The sequence below is a fragment of the Pteropus vampyrus genome, unplaced genomic scaffold (assembly GCF_000151845.1).
Source record: "Pteropus vampyrus isolate Shadow unplaced genomic scaffold, Pvam_2.0 Scaffold102, whole genome shotgun sequence".
Lineage (NCBI taxonomy): Eukaryota > Metazoa > Chordata > Mammalia > Chiroptera > Pteropodidae > Pteropus > Pteropus vampyrus.
Window position 1 is genome coordinate 4,283,801 of NW_011888883.1, and position 19,736 is coordinate 4,303,536.

At 33.9% G+C, this 19,736-nt stretch overlaps 1 protein-coding gene across 3 annotated transcripts in view; it reads right to left on the reverse strand.

The window, feature by feature from the left end:
* The window catches only part of BCKDHB (branched chain keto acid dehydrogenase E1 subunit beta), a 182,409-nt gene that overhangs the window by 15,175 nt on the left and 147,498 nt on the right, over nt 1-19,736 (reverse strand). The window contains exon 8 of one of the 3 annotated variants that reach the window (XM_023533447.1): nt 16,502-16,591. The exons of the other annotated variants lie outside the window; for them this stretch is intronic. Coding sequence (XP_023389215.1) covers nt 16,559-16,591 — 33 coding nt within the window. The 3' untranslated portion in view covers nt 16,502-16,558. Of the gene's footprint in view, nt 1-16,501; nt 16,592-19,736 lie in introns of those variants that run through there. 3 annotated transcript variants of the gene reach the window in all.

A 19,736-nucleotide genomic window follows, 5' to 3' on the forward strand; every position in this document is an offset into this window, starting at 1 on the left:
GTGGCATTTGAAAACCGTGAGGAAGCAGCTTTGCTGAGAATACAGAGGGGGCATTCCAAACAGGTGACAAAATAAATGCAAAGGCATGGAGGCAGAAAAGAAGCTAGTATGATCCAGATATGAACAGAGAGCCTGTGGGGGGAGGGGGAGAGCACACCCTGAAGGAGCAACAACAGAGCAGCAGAAAAGGAGGGGACGACCAGATGGCCAACAGACCAGCCCTGGCAGAAAGACGGTGACAGATGGTTTTCATTTTTTATATATCTATATGTTACATAGCCCATGCAAGAGCAGCTACAGAGATCTACAAGGTTCTCCTAGTAAACTCGGGGTTCATTTATAGGAAAGCAGGAATATCACTAGAGACGAATACTAGAGTTGCTGAGAATCTGAGACACGAAACAATACAAGGATGAGGGTAGTAAGTGAAAGCACACAGCATGAGCAGATCACTTTTTGTGTGTAATTGGGGGAAATTATCATTTCATTCAGTACAAAACTTTTTTAGGATCAACACTAAAACACCCACTTATGAGGAAGTTAGGAAAATAATGAACGATAAGAAATTTAAAATTGGAAATATTTTACTATGGTTTGTGGTTAACTGGAATCCTTTCTTGGCTAGTAGTCAAATATCTTTTCTCTTCTAGTAATCTACTTATTACCATATCCAGTGTCTTAATGATAACATCAATTTCTCATTTACTCGCACTACTGATTCCTTTCCTTATTTCTTATCTCTGCATCTCTGTCAGTGGTTTCTAATGATTACGTATTATAAAGGAAAAGGCTCAAAACTGAGTAACGTAGCAACATGCATGAAGATCACATTTTATAAATGCTATCTATTGTTCCTTTGACAAGGAGTAGGACTTTACTGCCAACAGAAACAGATTTTCATATGCTTTATCTAAGGGCAGTAAAGAAAAACCTTTCCCCCTCATTCAAGTCCTGTGTTGTCACTCACCAAGGATGATTACAATAGAGCAAATTCTAAGCTAGTCTCATGTTAATTTTGCTACTTAGCAACTTGGTAATGATTGTGAGGTAATCTGAAAATGAAGGCAAAATATAACCAGAAAATTTTCTATGTACCTAGTTATACAAAGTTCAGAAGGATATATTTTTATTTGTTTACCATTCATATTAATTCTGATTTATAAAAATCAGATTGTGTAAAAATTCTATTATTTGGAATAAACTAGCATCTCTGTGTACAGACTAATTTCTTAGAAAGTTTAAGCAAATTCCTTAATAAATTTATGTAAATTTCTTAGAAAGTTTAAGGGAAAAAAAAGTTATTTTTTTTCATGCTGTGAAAGTGTTTCCTTTGTGAAATAGTAACAAAATAAAAGAAATCTCAATTTCTTTGGGTTTCAGACTCACACTGTACTAGAAAGTAGACAACTAGGGTCCTTGTCCTGAATCTGTTATCAGCTAGGTAAGTGACAAGACAGTGAGGCTCTAGCTTTTCTACTCAATCATCCACACTGCCATATACACTGATTGCCATGATAATAAAGGAAGTCAAACTCCAGTCGCTGAAAGAGTAAATGCCCTTCCTGATACCCTTTAATAGAAGTCACCCTAGCACACAATGTCTGGCACACAGGGCACCTGACAAATTCCACTTCTTCCTTATCTTCACATCTCTCAGGCTGGGAGGAAGACAAGGGCTTGAGACCATTGGCCTTTCCATATTCATAATAGGAGCCAGAATATTTTGAACAAAAAGAATTTCAGCCCTGAATTCTTGACAAAGCTTAAACTCGGAAGACTGTCAGATGACTATTTTGACACACAAATGGTAAAAAAATGACAATAAAATATAGATGGCCACAGAGCCAAGACATAATAAACTAATAATAACTAAAAAAAGAGGTAGGGATGGGGAAAGGGAAGGAGAGGAGCAAAGGGGAAGAGAGAGGTGGAGGGGAGGGGAGGGAAATGGTAGGCCTATCTCACGGGCTTCTAAAATTTGGAAGTGTTAACTCTAGTGAAATCCGGTACATACCTGCCATGAAATAAGTTAAGAAACAAGTTTCCTTATTTACATTATCCTACAATGAAACAGACAGACCAATGGACGGCAGAACAGGAGGTCAAAGACCTAGTACACGGGGTAAAACAAAAAAGCTAAGGGCTGCTGCAGAGGATGCTAAAGAACATAGGATTCTGGCCTTAGTCAAGCAGTGGCATTGAAGTTCTGCTAGTTACCTTGTAGCAGAGACTTTTCTACAAAATTTATTACCAAATTAAAAGAAAAAAAAAGATAACTTTAAAGAGAGTTTTAGATTTTCAGAAAAACTGTGAAGATAGCAAAGATAATTTTCATATACCCTCCTTCCTAGTTTCCACTATTGTTGACATCTCACATTAGTATGATACACTTGTTACAATTCACGAACTAATACTGATATGTTATTATTAACTAAAGTCCATCCTAAAGTCCATAGGATGGACTTTAGTTAATAATAACACATTTCTTCAGTTTTTACCTAATGTCCTTGTTCAAGTCCAATAACTTCTCCAGGATCCTACATTACATTTAGTCCTCTTGTTTCTTTATCATCTCCTTGGCTGTGACAGTTTCTCAGGCTTTCACTGTTTTTGATGACCTTGACAGTTTTAAGAACTACTGGTCAGATTCTGTAGAATGTCCCTCTATTGGGATTCGTCTGATGATTCTCTCACGATTGGACTGGAGTTATAGGTGTCTGGGTTTCTTTTATCTCAAGTATTTTTAATCTCAAACTTTAATTCTAAATTGAAGAGGGATGATTGCAGTCTAACAATTTAAACTTTCAGAAACTGGCAAGTGGTTTTCTGTTCATTTTCCTGTCTAAAAAAAATAAAACCTGCTTTTGTTTTTTTCTGAAGGATATTATCACCATTAAATAGATCAACTCTAACATGTGTCAATTACAACTGTACACAATACAGTCCTAAAACTGAGTTATGAGCTTTATCTTAGTCTTTAGAACTCTTACAAACAACCTTTTATTTCAGTTACTGATTCCATATTGTAGGAGGCTTTAACACTCCCATTTTTTCTAAACAAAGAGTCTGCAGACTCTTCAAATGATATACCTAGGAACCACAATTTTCTATAAAATAGTAACCAGAAAAAGGACAGCAATGCATTTGCCTGACAATTTCCAGAAATACAATCATAGAAGGCTAGACTCTGTCCCAAAAGCAACGTTGTAAATAGAGTTTTTACAAAAAGAATTCATTAAGACATAATACAAATTGCTATACGTTCAGTGTTTAAGTGAATGATTTCAATATATCAAAGTATTTTATATATATCACATTATATTTTAAAACACCACAGAAACATGATTTTTTTTCTGAATTATTTGATGCTCATGGAAATGCTATCACTACAATATTTTCTGTTTGCTATTCTAAATGTCCCCATAAAAAAGTAGTTTGCATATGTAAAATAATTCATTATATTGACTCACAGTGACATCATGTATCTGTGAGGTGGGCACTATTGCCTATCTATCCAGCATCCATCTTACTTTCTCCCTTCTAACAGTATCTAGATTTTCCTTTAGATATCCACTCTTCTTTGACCTCTCTCTCAAGTATTTTGGGGGAAACTGACACCTCCCCCAGTTCAAGAGTGAGCCTCCACTGACAGCAAAATTGGCACATTCCATTCCTCTGACTTCGCTAACTGGCTACGGAAATATGACCCTTATAGTCTAATCAGGGTAAACTAAAACTCTTGCTTGGAAATGCTAGAGCCATATGGCCACCATGAGGGAAATCAGCTCTCTATGAGAGCAAGCATCTGATATGCAGCCCCCACCCAGTCTTAAGAAAACAACAAGGTGACCACAGGCAGCAGGAGATGATGAAGAAAAGGATAAAGAGAGAAGGGAGGGTAATAGGGAAAGGACAGGCGTACAAATTACACAGAAACCTCGGAGAACTGCAGGTTCATCCCTGACCCTTTAATTGTTGATTCACCATCATAAAGGAATGGCTGAGACTCACTGCTATATATGCTAACATATATGCTTTATAGGTCGTTACTGATGTGACTATGCTATATCTCCTGCTATAGTTCCTTGAGTTACTGTCCATCTCTTTTCTTCCTGTGATCATGAAAACTTATCAGAATAGCAGTTAACATTTCCGTCTTGGTTTCCCCCTGCTCCCAATCATTCCTGAAATGATTCCAATCTAATTGTGCCTGACAATGCTCTCTTAGAACAGGGTTCATACTTGACTGCACATTAAAATCACCCAAAGAGCTTTAAAAACAGAAGTCTTGGTCCCACCCAAAGGCTCAGATTTAATTATTCTAGGGTATAGTCAAGGCATCAGGATTTTTAAAACTCTGGGCAATTCTAATGTACTGCAAAAGAGCTTCTACAAATGACTTCTGAATCACTGAAGTCAATGAATTTTTCTGTCTATGTTATGCTGAACTGGTGGGGGAAATAGTCTCCGAATAGGAAAAATAACATTTTTCTCACTAATAATTCCCTAATGGTGAAAAAAGAGTAGTAAAATCAGTGGGCAGAATAAAGCTCTAGGAATATGGAAGAGAGTTAAGATGGCTAAAGTGTGAGAGTTTTAAGGGAAATAAATACTGTTTGAGAATGTAAATGTTAGGAAAATACTGAAGGAGAAAGAGTAGAATCTGCTGAATACAAAGTTTGTCAACAAATTCCTCTCTGTTTAAGAACAGCTTGGAATGGGGCTGTACACTAGAGTGTAAACCCACTTAAACTCTGATTAAGAAAAGCTATCTAACGTGTTTTGATGCCTTAAAATTTATCTGTATTGGGAGGTAGTATGTGTGTGTTAAAAAAAATATATGAGGTAACAGAATTTGTTACTTTTCTGTGCAGTTTCAGAGATGATAATGATCACTTAAAAAAATAACGGTCAGTTTGTATTATGTGTTCACAAGCAACAAAATACTTCAAAAGGCATTTTTAGCAGAAAACAAATTGAGAAGGTGGGTTTCTGTAACCCAAATAACACTAATAATATTACTACGAATAGATAGCTAAGACCTACTGAGCATATACTAGATGCCGATTTAAATATTTGACTTGCATCATCTCATTGATCCTCGTGAGCCCTATGAGAGGAAAGAATCATTATCCTCATTCTAGAGATGAAGAAACTGAGGACTATAAAGGCAAACAACTAGTCCAGTTTGCATGTGGCAGAGACAGTATCTTAAATCGGTTCTGTCCAATTCCAGAGCCTGAGTTCTTAATTGTTATATTCTTATATAAATTGTTATTGATTCATCAAAATTAGTTTAAATTAAAAAAAAAAAAACCCACAGACACATTAGGCTATATACATATATATTTTTTAAATCACCAGACAAATTTACAAAGAACATTCTGAGCAAGAACAGAAGGCAAAGGCAAGTTTAACCTGAAATGTAAAATCCAGAACCAGTCAAATCACTTGGGGGATTCTCCATAAACGTTTATTGGTGATGACGGAGAAATTATAATTTTATACTATTTTTGAGTCATGCTATTTTTGCAACTTTAAAGTCCTCCCTTTGTGAAAATATTTCCCAATAACTCTGCTTTTCATTTCCACTCAACAAGTCGCTAAGCCAAAGTCTCCTCTGATTAAAGGTGGCTAAGCAGAATCCATTTTCTTTTAGAACACGCATGCCACAAGCTGGCTTCCATGGACTTAAAAATGGGAGATTACAGTAAATAGAGGAGAAATGATGGCAGTATTCTACATACATGTTCACCTCTTAGCTGCTAAATAATCTGTATATATACGCTCCTTACAATGATGATCCAACTGGAGCTCTTCTCTTCATAAATGAATGCTCCTTGAAGGCAGGTATTATATTCCATTCATCGCTGTTTCTCTACTGCCCAGCATATGTGGTATACTCCATAAAAATATTTGTTGAGCTTATTTAGTGTTTGATATTCACCCAAATTCTACAATATACATATGATGTGAGAAAACACATTTGATTTCATAATCATATTTTTCCTACTGAAAATCTCAGATTTAATTGTTTATATTTCACAAAATGTAATTTGGAGTAGAGAGGAACATAAAATCAGAAAGGGAACATTTTATGTCTTGACTGCTATTGAATATTTTATAGCTCCCAAGAATAGTAGACATTAGTTTACTGTTTCGTATTAGGTAAGATATATTAAAGATAACGTTATGGTAAAGAACTATTCTTCATCTAAGTGTGGTCTCTTTTTTAAAAGTCAGGCAAACTTGAGTTTTCTGTAAGTTTCTGAGCATTCAGTAAGTTATAGTCATGTTAATGAAAAATATAAACATTTTTATGTTTAAAAGGGCTGCTAAGACTCGAACACAGATTCCTTATCAGGCTCACACATTAGGCATCCAACATCATTCAGGGCCACATGACAGCAGATCATCTATATCTGTGTGGGTTAAATTACCATGACAATTCCACAGGCATCCTGTTCATATAATCCTCCCTGCCTAGGGATATAACTACAAAAAACAGGGTTTTCAAGGAAAAGTTGTTCAACAGAATTGAGAAAGATCTTAAGTTACAAGTCTGATGAATGGACTATTGTTCTCTCCATTCCTTCCCACTCAGACACTTAAGGGTGGGAAATGTGTACCACCCCCAATCCACTGCTGACTTTCTGCACCCATAGCAGACATCACTGATTGTGGCATTTTTTTTTTCTGAACTCAGTATCCTTCCTTTTCAGTATGCTAAGAAGTTTCTACTAAGAATGGCAAGAGTTGCATGTAAAGTGAAAGCTGTCAGCCCTAGATAAACTATATTGTCTAATTCCTTATCTGTTACAATCTTATCACTTCCATAATATAAGCTTGTTTAGGTCAGGACAGACTCTATCCTGGTGTATTCTCTGTCTCTGTGTTTTTATTGGATTTTTACATACTTTGAAGGAGGGGTATATCAGAGGTATGGTGAGAAAATATCTAATTTTTGTGACATTATTGAAGGTTTAATCTAATCAGTTGGCAAGAAATTTCTTTGAGAAGATATTACATTTCTGTTTAACATTTCAAAAATATAGTCAATGTTGCATATGTATAGTATAAATATTACAAGAAAATTTGATGTACATTATAAAGCTAGAAGCTGGAAGAAAAATAACCTGAGGATGTATTTGCTACTATTCAAATATGATATTGTAATTAATAAATTTTAAAATGTAATCATTATCAAATTAGGTAGAAAAAAGGACTTAATATTATTTATAATGGTTTTATAAACGATGAATTCATATTTTCTCTAACAAACACATCTTCACTTTGATACGATCCAGATTTCATTTTGCTCATTTGAGACAAAGGAGAAAGTGCTCATATTTAGTATTTTAAATTTAGCAGTATATACATTTAGAAATTTGCACAATGTTTCCTATTTCATTAAAAAGTCATAAACAAATATAACATGTGGCTATAACCTAACCTCAAAAAGGACTGATTCTATAACTTTGTCTATTAATATTTTAAAAGAAGCTACATTAGCAGTCACTTTCATTTAAAACTATTATTACATAGCTTAATCAGAGTAAAAATTAGTTTGCTTTAAATTGTCATTTTCCATATTATCTCACCAAATTTACAAACAATATGGAATTTATAGAAAAATGAGATCACCTTTCTAATACAAATTAAGCATTATAAATTATCTTGAAAGAAACTGACAGTTCCTAAACCTAAATAAACACATTCCCTCACCTGGAAGTTGTACCTTCATGGCTTCACTACACACCCATTTATGCATTACAACCAGAAGACTATGAGTTTCCTTCAACATCTAGGGGCTACTCCAGAACCATAAATAAGAGAAAAGTTGGCCTGAATCAAGACATTTGTTCCATATAATGATGGCATAAATGTGATGAGTAATTCAAGACAGATTTTGATGATAAATGGTGACAGTCATACAATATTAATAAACAGGTTTTTTTTTAATGCTTTCTGTATGCTGTATGCCATTCTAAAAGCTTAACATTATTAAGTCATTCAAACCTCAAAATTCAGGGGGTTGGGTACCACCAATGGGAAAACTCGGGGTAGATAAGAAATTTGTGCAAGACCACGCTCTTGGTAAGGTGTCAGTCAGTATTCTGATTCCTATTGGTTCTTTTTAAAAAGAAAGGAGTAAGAAAAAGAAGAAAAATGCAGGTTGTGACATGTAATTCTTTTCCACATTAAAAGTTCCACAAGCACAGCTCTTTCCATAAAGACTGAGAGAAGGCAGAAGACCTCTCTGGTTAGCATGCTCATGCTATCTGCTGCCCAACTCCAGCCACCTTTGGACAGCTTCCTCTGAATCCTCCAGGGAGATCTAAGGTCTTACCTTTCCTGTACTCCCATTATCACTCACTCACACACACACACACACACACACACACACACACACACACACACACACACAAACTATACACACATCCATCCATCCTGTACATAGCACTGATCAGACTGCATATCTGTCTCCGTATCAAACTGTTAGCTTCTTGAAGGCAAAGGCCATATCTTTTTATCTGATTATCCTTACACTTTACACATTTAAATGATTAACTGATTAAATTTCTTGTTGATTTTAGGAGCTCCAAACTGCTCTTTATAGAAAAAGCTGCAATGGAAAGGAGTAGGGGGTGATGGGGTATTAGATTATTGCCCAAACAACCACAACTAGTGAGATTCTACTGCTATTTCTATGAAGTACAATGTATGCTGTGACACAGGGAGTTGATGAAAGTTCCAAGAACTCTGGCAGATTGAGCACCTGGTGGATCAAGAATATCTAAATAAATCCTAGAGTTTCTGGAGGAAAGTAGAGGGAGAGACAGCCAAAAATCCAGTCTATTAAATTGAAGGGAAGCAGTCGGGTTGAGAAGCCGTAGTCTACAGCCAGATGGACTAGGTTTTGTGCTTTTACAATGACTATATTCCACTGTGGTGAGGAAGAGGGATGGGTGGTCTCCTTCAAGTCCCCAGAATAATAGAAAAAAAAAAAAAAAAGAGGAGGAGGGAGATTGTGGTAGGAAGAATAATTGCCCTGAAGAATGCCCACGTCCTAATCCCCAGAAATTAAATATGTTACCTTACATGGAAAAAGGGGTTTTGAAGAAGTGATTAAGATTAAGGACCTTAAGATAAAAAAAAAGTTACCCAGGATTATCCCTATGGGTCCAATCTAATCACATGAATTATTAAATTTGGAAACTTTCCCCACCTGTGGTCAGTGAAAGGGAGATGTGACTATGGAAGGAGGCAGAGAAATGCAATATTGCTTGCTTTTAAGATGGAGGAAACACCATGAACTAAGGAATATAAGTTGCCTCTAGAAGCTGGAAAAGACAAGTAAGAAACCCTTGAGAATTCTCCAAAAAGGAACTCAATTCTGTCGACACCTTGATTTTAGCTCAGTGAGACACATGTGATGGACACCAGAACTACAGAACTGTAAAATAACAAATTTGTGTTGTTTTAAGCCACTAAATTTATGGTAATTTGTTATGGCAGCAATAGAAAATTAATATAGGGACCTTTGAATTCTAGATCAATTCGGCCCTTTCAGAGTGGAGGGGAAAAAAATGAAAAGGCACCATGTGTATGCATGTGTGTGTGTGTGTTTGTGTGTGTGTGTGTGAGAGAGAGAGAGAGAGAGAGAGAAGCCAAGGTAGTGAGGAAGGCCACATTTGACTCTGATAGCTCAACAAAGGCTGAACAGAATGACAGGACAACTTTTTAAAAAATTAGAGCAAGCCCAGAGAGAATGCCTAATGTAAAAGGTTGATACGGTAAAGCTTGTTCATCTTTGGAGAAATGCTGCACCACAAGATTCTCTTCTGGGAAATCTGATTTGAACCAACTTAGAATGTCTAAAAGCAAACAGAATAAAAGCCACACTGTTCAATGCTCCTAAATGGTTTCTGCCCTCCACTGAAAGCCAAGGTCAGGGTAGTCTGTGCATGAGACAGAGAGGCAGTGCACAAAGCATCTGTAACAAGCCCCGGCTCAGGCTGCTGGGGAACAATACAGCATTAGCTAGCCACTGAGGGATTAATACAAATAAGACCACTTCCTTCTCATTTCTGCCAGAACTTCTAGGCAAACAAATCAGAAATCACAAGACAAAAGTTAGTAGTATGAAGTACTATATTTTAAGGACTCATTGTGAGAAGCATCTTATTTCATAATTTTCTCCATTAATTAAGGGTGAAATTAAATGCAATGAAGAAAGGACATCATAAATACATTTGCTTATGTTGTTACCCTTCCTATAGTCATAAGACATGAACCTAGTGGTTGTTGAGAAGGAAAGTTCTGATGGAAAGGACTTGTATCGAATTAGAATAATGACCATGTAATACAGAAAAAAAACGATGCAAAATGAAAAAGAAAAAAAAAACAGTTTGAGTTTCACTAAATATTTTGTCGCATAATGATACAGAACTATAATTACTTTTTATATACAAATTAAATCATTATGAGTCGAGGAAAATCTAAGACAATCAAGTATCGCTTATGTTCTCAAAATGATTGAACTCTCAATTAAAAAAGCACTCATTAAGGTTTGTAAATGTTTTAACATCTGTTTTAATGATTTAACTGTCAAACTAAATTATCCTAAACTTGAGATTGTACTGCCTAACCAAGCCTACCTGTTATTTTCACTCTTTCAGAATCATGAAATTACAGAACATGAATGAAACCTTGGAAGTTACCCTAGACAAAAAACATGCCTGAGGAGAGCAATATCCTGAAAGATACTTCCATTTTTTAAAAGGCTCCAACTGATAGAGCATCTTTCCTTATAGAATCTTCTACAGACCAGTTTACGCTCTAACTTACGGAGAGAAAAAAAGAGAAAGAAGTGGTCATTTATTTTGCACCTACTTTATGTCAGATATCATAGTAGGTGCTTTACATATTTTTAAAGATTTATTCTTGATATCATCCCAGTGAAATACTATGAGCTACATTTTAGAGATTAAAAAAAAAAAAGGCCCAAATATAGGATACTACTTCCTCTCTATCTAAAATAACTAAAAGTCAATGTTATACAAATATTAAAAAAGTGTATTTTAATAAAATTGCTGAGGCTAAAGAAAGTATGAGACAAAAAACAGATTACTTGCTTTCTTGATATTCAAATTTACTGCCAATAATCTATATTTTTAATAGTAGATCAAAAAATAATTAGTTGATTTATTATAAATATTTTTAAAGATAATAAAATATTGACAAGGAATAGATACACAGTAAATTATGTTATTTAATTTGGGTAAAATTATGAAAATCATGTGAGTGTACATATATATGAATGGCAAGCTAAATTCGTAAAAAAAATCCACCTTTTTTTCATTGAAGTTGAATAGTACTGTTTAACAATTACATGTATAAGGTTAAACAGTACAATGTAATACCCTGGTACTAACTTTGATGTATACAGTAGAAAATATATTTAAATACACTCCATGTTAAAAAAAAAATCAATGTTAGTGATATTTTGCTCTTTCATTTTTGTTGGGGCTTGAAGTGGTAAACAGATAACTAAATGGTCAATGACAGAAGAATTTTTAAGCTACTGGCATATGATGGCAATGACCTTTTACGGTCACTGAACGGTACATTTTTTTATTTTTTATTTTTCAATTAGAGTTGACATTTAATATTATTTTATATTAGTTTCGGGTGTACGGCATAGTGATTAGACATTTATACAAGTTATGAAGTGATCTTCTAGATTAGTGCTCACCTGGCACTATACATTATTGACTATATTCCCTATGTTTCACATCCCTATGACTATTTTAAACAATATTTTTTAACATAATTAAGGATATGAGACAATGTTCATGATATAATGCTAAATGAAAAAAAAAGCAGGAAACACACACATAAAGTATAGTCCCAAAAGTGTAAAAATAAAATGATACACATATCTATTTAGGTACACAGGGACAAATGTAAGAAATAGCCACTGCTTAATGAACCTTGTAGTTTTAGTATAACCTTTTCAGTTTTTCCAATTTTGCTCATCTTATTCTGTTTTATATTATAATTTGCATATTTATTTCTCTTTATACTGTAAGCTTTTTGAGGTTAAGGGCCATCCCTTAGCTGCAACTGTAGAGACCTTTGCTGTATTTGGCATTCAAAAATTTTGCTAGACTAAACTGAATGCAGCATAGGATGGTCTATGATTTTGCTTTGGGAATAGTTTCTATATTTTTAAAGTTTTTTTTTTTTTTTAAGTCACAATTACACTGTTATGTAGTTCAAAACACATCTGGACACAATTCTATTTGAATGGATTATGATATCAGTAAATTTTTTCTCTTTAAATAGGTTTATACCCTAATAAAAAAAAATTCTACTCCACTCTGAAGTGTATGCTTCATATTCTACTAAAAGAATAAGACAATGAGAACTAACAAACGTCAATTTGGACATTTAGATCATGTTCCGTGTTAAAATAAAATATGCCTAATGTGAACATAGATGATTTATAAATTTTCTAAATTACATATTTTTAGTTTTGTTACCCTTTCAAGTATGATACTGATATTTTTCTATGGAAGGCATTTTTGTAGTTAGTAATGGACACATGTAGAGATTTGTTTCAATTTACTCTACTGAAAATTTAAGAGACATGCATACTCATGGGGAATATGTATGAAAATATGTAACAGAAAATCACTAGCACCATGAATCATAGAACACTACAGAAAGGGAGTAGGGACATTTAATATTGATACAGTCCAATTTTAGAATATGAAAAAAGAAAATCAACTTGTTGTATTCTTATTATGTATTTGGCAATGCACTAGGCACTTTGCATATATTATCTCATGTGATCCCTATAAGTTAGATTAGTCATCCCCATTTTACAGATAAAGGAATTGAGGCTTATAAAGGAAAATAACTTTCCCAAGAAACCATAGCTATTACACAGTAGATTCTAACATCAGTCTGTCCAATTAAATAAAGCCTTTTTCTCCAAGGCCATTATGCCTCTTGGGAAAGAAAAGTTGGTAGTGAAGACTAGCTGAAAGACTGTGAGCAAGTCTCAGAATAAGCTGCTAGCTATATGACTTAAATGACAAGAAAAGCTTGAAGACCAAGGTTCTGCTTTAAGGGTAGAGAATAAGTTTCATGAATAGGTCTCAGATGGGCTGGAGCTTGGCCTGATGAAGAATGCTTCTGGAAACCAACCCTCACCTCACTCAGTCTCACAGTAAACACCATTCAGGAATATGTTGTGGTTTACCTGTACCAGCCACCTGATCTTGATTAGCAGGTAGACCTGGAGCCAGTCTTCAGAAGGAGAATCTCCAGTAGGCATGGAGCCAGCTCCCAGGAGGAAGATGGGGTCAGACAAAGGAAGTGCTTATGCTGGGTATCAATCCACAGCTGCATGACTTCATGAGATAATGCAAAGCTATACTTCTATATGAGAACATGTTGTGTCATCACCTCATTTGTTTCCATAACTTTCTGTATCATTCTCCATTAATGAAACTAATTCTTTATCTGTGTCTGATGGTGTCTTTCCATCAACACATATCCTATTGCCACAACCTTGCAAAGGTTATTAAATAGCTTCTTCCTGTGAATGGAATTCCAGTCCTATCAGCTCTGGCTGACTTATCTGCTTAGATGCTGAGGACACTTTTACTCATTCTTCATATCTCAAAGAAAATTCTACATTCTTCATGAATTTTCTGGACTGATTTTCTTAGATTCATTCAGGCACCTTTTCTCTGTTTAGACTGTATTGTGCACATACTTCCATTCTACTGGTATCTCAGTAATCATATTGTTCACTAACAAATATCTCTTCACACTAAACTACTATCTTTGATCTGTTTTTTAAACCCTAGCCTATCATATGGTAGGTGCTCAGTATCCATTTATTAAATAAACCTGCTGTTCATTGTTTTTATTACTTAAGGTACATTTTGTTTGACACCAGCAATTTAACACTGAATTAAATCTAATACAAACTATTTTCAAAAGCTGACACACGGATGGAAGCATTTTCAGAAAAAGAATAAGGGTGTAAAAAAAAAAAAACAGTAATAGCTAATATTTCCTGAGTACCGTGTGCCTAGTAATGTCTACTAGTTTTACATGTATTAATTCATTTAATCTTCACAATAACATTATGCAGAATGTACTGCTATTTCCCTCATTTTCTAGATGAGAAAACTGAAGCAGAAGAAGATTAAATAACCATCTAGAATTATACAGCAAATAAGAGGTAGAGCTGAGATTTAAATTCAGGCGTTCTGGCTCTAGAGACATTGTCCTTAATGACTGCCGTTCAAAGCCCTCCCTGTATTAATGATTTTTATATTTCTTTTCACTTAATCCATGAAAGCAGTTCTGTAAGACAAGACAGATAAACTAGGAGGATAGGTCAAATTGAACAAACTTGATCTGGTCCCACAGCTCTGCAAGTGAGTGAGTGGCTGTAGGACAGGTGTTCTATCGGTCTTGTGTCTCTGGGTGCTTCGTAAGAAACACAGAGACAAGTGATGCCAACATTATCTATATGTGAGCTGCTCCTGCTGTGTCAACCTGTAGCACATTATCCCTCATCTAGTTTTCCCTGTTAGGAGTATTTTGTGCTTTTACTCTTCTATAACATTTTACAATTAACTTGTCAAGTTTCAAGAAAAAACCTGCTTGGATTTTGTTTGAAGTTGGACTGAATCTATAGGTCTATTACACAACTTGTATTATAATGAATTTCTTTACCTATAAATGTAATTTTTTTAATCATTTAAAAATTTTTAAATGATTTTAAGTTTTGTAATTTTTCCACAAAGTTCTCAAATGATTTTTAAAGATTATTCCCACATAATTGCTACTGTAGATACTGATGTTTTTGAAAATTGTATTTTCATTTTGTATTCGATGTTTATGTGTAGCAACACTGTTACACGCTTCAATTAATCTGAATGACTATATAGATTAAATTGGGTTTCCTATATTGAAAATCATATTCTCTGTCAACAGATGAAATTTTTCATTCCTTTCTCCTGGTCTTATAAATTTAAAATTCTTATTCTTGTCTTACTGTGTTAACTAGACATGTAGTACAATAAATATAATTATAAATGTATATATAATTATATATATTTATATATATAAATATAATTGTAAATATAGTTACAGTGGGTTTCCTGGTTTCTAATTTTAAAAGTAATGCCCCCAACATTTATCATTAAATATAATGTTTGTTGTAGGTTTTTGGTAGATAACTTTTATCGCACAAAAGAAACTTATTAATTTGCTAGGATTTTTTTTTCTTCTTCTAATGATACCCAGGTGTTAAAAATGATTGAATGTTCTTCTGCAAACACTGAGATGATAATGTAGGTTTTATGCTTTCACTCAGCTAATGGAATGAATTATCTTAATAGACTGTCTGATGTTAAACTGCCATTCTTGGAATAAACTCAAGTTGGTCTTGAATGTTTCTGAATTCGGTTGGCTAGAAAAACTTTGCATTTATATTTATGAGTGAGATTAGTCTGCAGTTTTCTATTCTTAAATTGCCCTTGTTTGTCTTGAAGTTATATTAAGTTCATAAAATGAGATGGGCCAGGTTCTCTTGTTTTCTAGAAGAGTTTGTATATAAAACATTGAACTCCAGTAGAACTTACCTATAAAATAAATTGGGTTTGATGCTTCCTTAAGAAAAGATCAGTAATTAGTTTGATTTCTTTCACACTTATAAGAAGATTTGAGTTTTCCTTTTCTTCTTGGGTCAACTTTGGTAATTTTTATTGTTCTAGGAAAGTAAGAACTACATAATTAGTTGACATTTACAAAATTAAATTAAGAAGTTTGGGGAGATATTAGAGAACAAAAATTTAGAGCAAACCCACTAAATCAGATCCAGAAATCCAAAATCCCAAATGCAGCAACAGCAAAAGATACCAACAATCTTTACCCCACCGAAGATAACAAAGACAACTGAGATCTGCCAAAAATTCCTTATGAATGAAGAACCTATGAAAATACCAGAATGATGCTAACATGTTCACTTTCCTATACTCTGACCATTCACAGATGCAACTTAGAGCATTTGATCTTATCAGGATGATAATTACTTTTGAATTAATCATTTATTATTTCCAGAGCTTTCCTTGTCTTAAGTAAATAGACCATTTTCTAAACAGTCTAATATTCCTTTGTGTTCAAGTTAAACAATCTTTAGTTTGGTTCCATTTTTTACTTTTCCCCATTAAATTACTATTCCAACTTAAGGAAGATGTTGATCAAATTTCCTGAAACTATAGCACTAAGTCATGCCTCAGTCTTAACCAAAATTGAGCATTAGGTTTTCATAAATGTCAATCAGAAATAAGATTATAAATCCATAATGTGTATGTCTGATCTGCTTTTGTAACACATAATTTCTTCCTTCAAATTTTTGAAAAGAGAGCTGTGGTAGAGCTAACAGACCTTGACTTGAGGAACTTGTGAGTTAAAAATTTACACAGCATAGTTTCGTGTCACCTCCAATTAACTCCCTCTCCATTCAAACCTTCACGCTAGAGAATTGGTCTATTACCTTCAAGACTCATTTAGAATCTTAGAAGAAAAAAAGAATTACTGCTTGCTAGTTTTCTAAAACACCATAAGGGATTTGGAATATAAAACCTGTATTTCCTAAAAGCCTTCTAAAAGTACTCAAGTTAACACTTTCAGACAACTATAGCTGTCTTTAAAAGAAGTAGCATCTGTTCAACTTTAAGACCAAGGTAAGTTTAGTCAGTGGTCACATTGTGCTCCCAAACTTCTGCCAAGCAACTAAGAAGCCCCAGAATATTTAAATGGCCTATAAAATAATTACATTTTAAAGGCACATAGGAGAAACAGTAAATGTCTAGGAGGCCTCAAGTAAGGACAGCATTATTGAGAGACAGAGAGAGAGAGAGAGAGAGAGAGAGAGAGAGAGAGAGAGAGAAGTAAAGATTATGTGACAGAGTCTCAAAGGCATTCACAGATGGTGTTAAACTTCATCCAATTTTTCTTGAGCTGTTAGGAGGTCATGTTCAATTTTCTCACTCTGACATTTCAGATGTTCCTGCAACCTCCATCATCATGGAGTAGGTTGAAAACATGGATAGCCAATTTCCCTAAAATATCACCCTAGGCAAACAACCTAATCTAAGAACCATTATTTGCACACTTTCTTCTCTCCACTGAAATAAGCACAATTAATGAAAATATTAAGATAGTACAATAACAAGATGATTAGGGCAATGGGAAGTTAAAAATAAAGCTGAGAGTAAAACAGACTTGAAGTAAAGAGCTTATTGCCTCTTCCATGCCTAGAGGGAAACTTGCAGCTCCAGGATGTAACAGCACCCTCTCCAGGGCTCACGATGTAGCTCTGCCCAGCCAGCAAACAATACTGTCTCCAGGCCTGCAAATTACTGACCCCAAAATACTACATGGGTGAGATGCAATCTCTCTAAAAGTTTTATGAACACCTCAAATCTATTCAACAATTAGTTCAAATAAAATAATCTCTAGTAAAAACCAGGTACGTAACAAGAACACAGAAATCAGTGACCAGAAACTACTTCTCATAGAATAGTCAGGTGTGCTTTCTATATGCTGTTACTTTTAACTGAGTCAACTATACACCTTTTCAAAGCATCTATATCACAATGAATCTTATTTATCTAATAGCTTTTTGTTCATGTTTGTTGATAACGTAAAAACAACTTTTTAAAAAGAGGTAGTATACAATTACTTGCTATATATTTCATTTCTTTCATATTTAATGTTGATTTTTAACTTACTGCTTTTTCATTCTTCCAGAACATAGTAAAATGAAAGTATTAAAATACAGAAAAAAATTCCTTCAGTTATGATTCTACTTTAGGTAAGGATCTGGTCATCTTATAAAACAAGGTCATTAATCAATAATAATAAATAACATTACAAGATGAACATCAAATTAAAAATTAAAACCTTCACACTCAAAATTCCTAATATGCAGATATATCCTCTAACAATTAGTTATCTATATTCTTTGAAGAACTGTAAACTAAGAAAGCATGCTCACCAAACTTTCCTATCAGTAATAAGGAAGTTTACTGGTATTTGAAAAGTTAGATTTCATATAATCTTTAAAATAAAAACTAGTTCTTAAATAACAAAAATAACAATATCACAAATAGGATGTTATAAATGCCTACCTGTGTTTTTTTAAAAACTAGCCAAAATTTATGACAAATCAAATGTTGTACCATTTGATAATTTTATAAAGCTTTGCTGCTTAAAAAAAAAAGGATTACCCAATTAGAGATTATCGATAGTATTTATTTTTCTATCAATAAAATTTGTATCAGTCATGTATTAAAACAAACTGAAAATTTTAAGTCCAATGGTCCCAATTCTTCATACTTGTTGTCACAGATACTTAATAGAAGTGTTTTTCAACTTTTACTAGAGATACAGTATCTGTTTTTCTATCAGAGACAAATTTTAGGGAAATTTAGTCTGGAATTGCATAGCCAAGGTTCAAATCTGCTACCTATTGTGTGGTTGATCACGTTGCTAACCTTCTCTGTGCCTCAGTTCCTTTATAACATAAAGATGACAGTGGCTCCTCTTTTATAGTATCATTCTTCATTATATTTTTAAATGAACTAATGCAGGTAAAGAGCCTAGAATAGTGGTTGGCATAATAAATTTTGGCAATGTGTCCTTTACTATAATTTCACTTCCCCATTTTCTTTAAACAGAATACATGTAAATCAATGACAAATGGTTAAAAAATGAGCTAAAAAAAAAAAAACAACCTTTAGAAAAATAAAAATAAGTATCCCTTTCAAATTAATTACCTAGCTCAGATTTCAATGGCCCACTGTTATCTGTAACTGAATTCCTTGATTTCTTAGGTACAATATTTTTAAAACCTTGAAATGTGTAAGATTTTTTTAAAAAATTACTGAAAAACTTGAATGTTTCTGGAACACTTCTTTTAGGATAGAGTCCTCCTATTCATATTTTCTTGGAGACCCATATTTTCTTGGTCCTGTTGTATATTAAAAAGCAAAAACAAAACAGAGAAATAGGTCTAAGGAGCTAAAATGTCTGCATGATAATGAAAAAAATTGGTCTATGTCATCATCTTATGAATTGGTACAATTTCCTAAACAAAACAAAGAAATGAGTGATGGACATCAGGTTGACATACTGACAAAAACATTAAAACGAAAGACAATTAACATCATCGATTGATGAGAGAAAAATGTATGAAATACAAATAAAAGACGAACAAAATTACAAAATAAAGGACTGACCTTCTCAAGGAAGTTTCTATTTCCATTAAATGAGACAGAGGAAGGGAGAAGACAGCACTCTTATTGTTCTCATTTTTTGTGTGTGTACTAATTTTTTGAAAAAGAGATCTTGGTACAGGCAGTGTTGACTCTGTAGAGTCTTTTCTTAATTGGCTTTAGGCCTTGCTCTTATACAGAGTCCTATTCTATCCCACATAGAGGTTTGTGTGGGCACACTCATGAGAATACAAAGTTATAAGGGGGTCAAGGAGAGATCAGAGCAGAGGAAGTGGGAAGTTGGGTTGGGCATTCTCCGAAACTTTTTTTTTTAATTTCATGTTTTGCCCTAATTTTTAGTTTCTTTTGTCTTTCTATCATCTATTTTTACCAGACTTATTCAGTTACAATAACTGGACT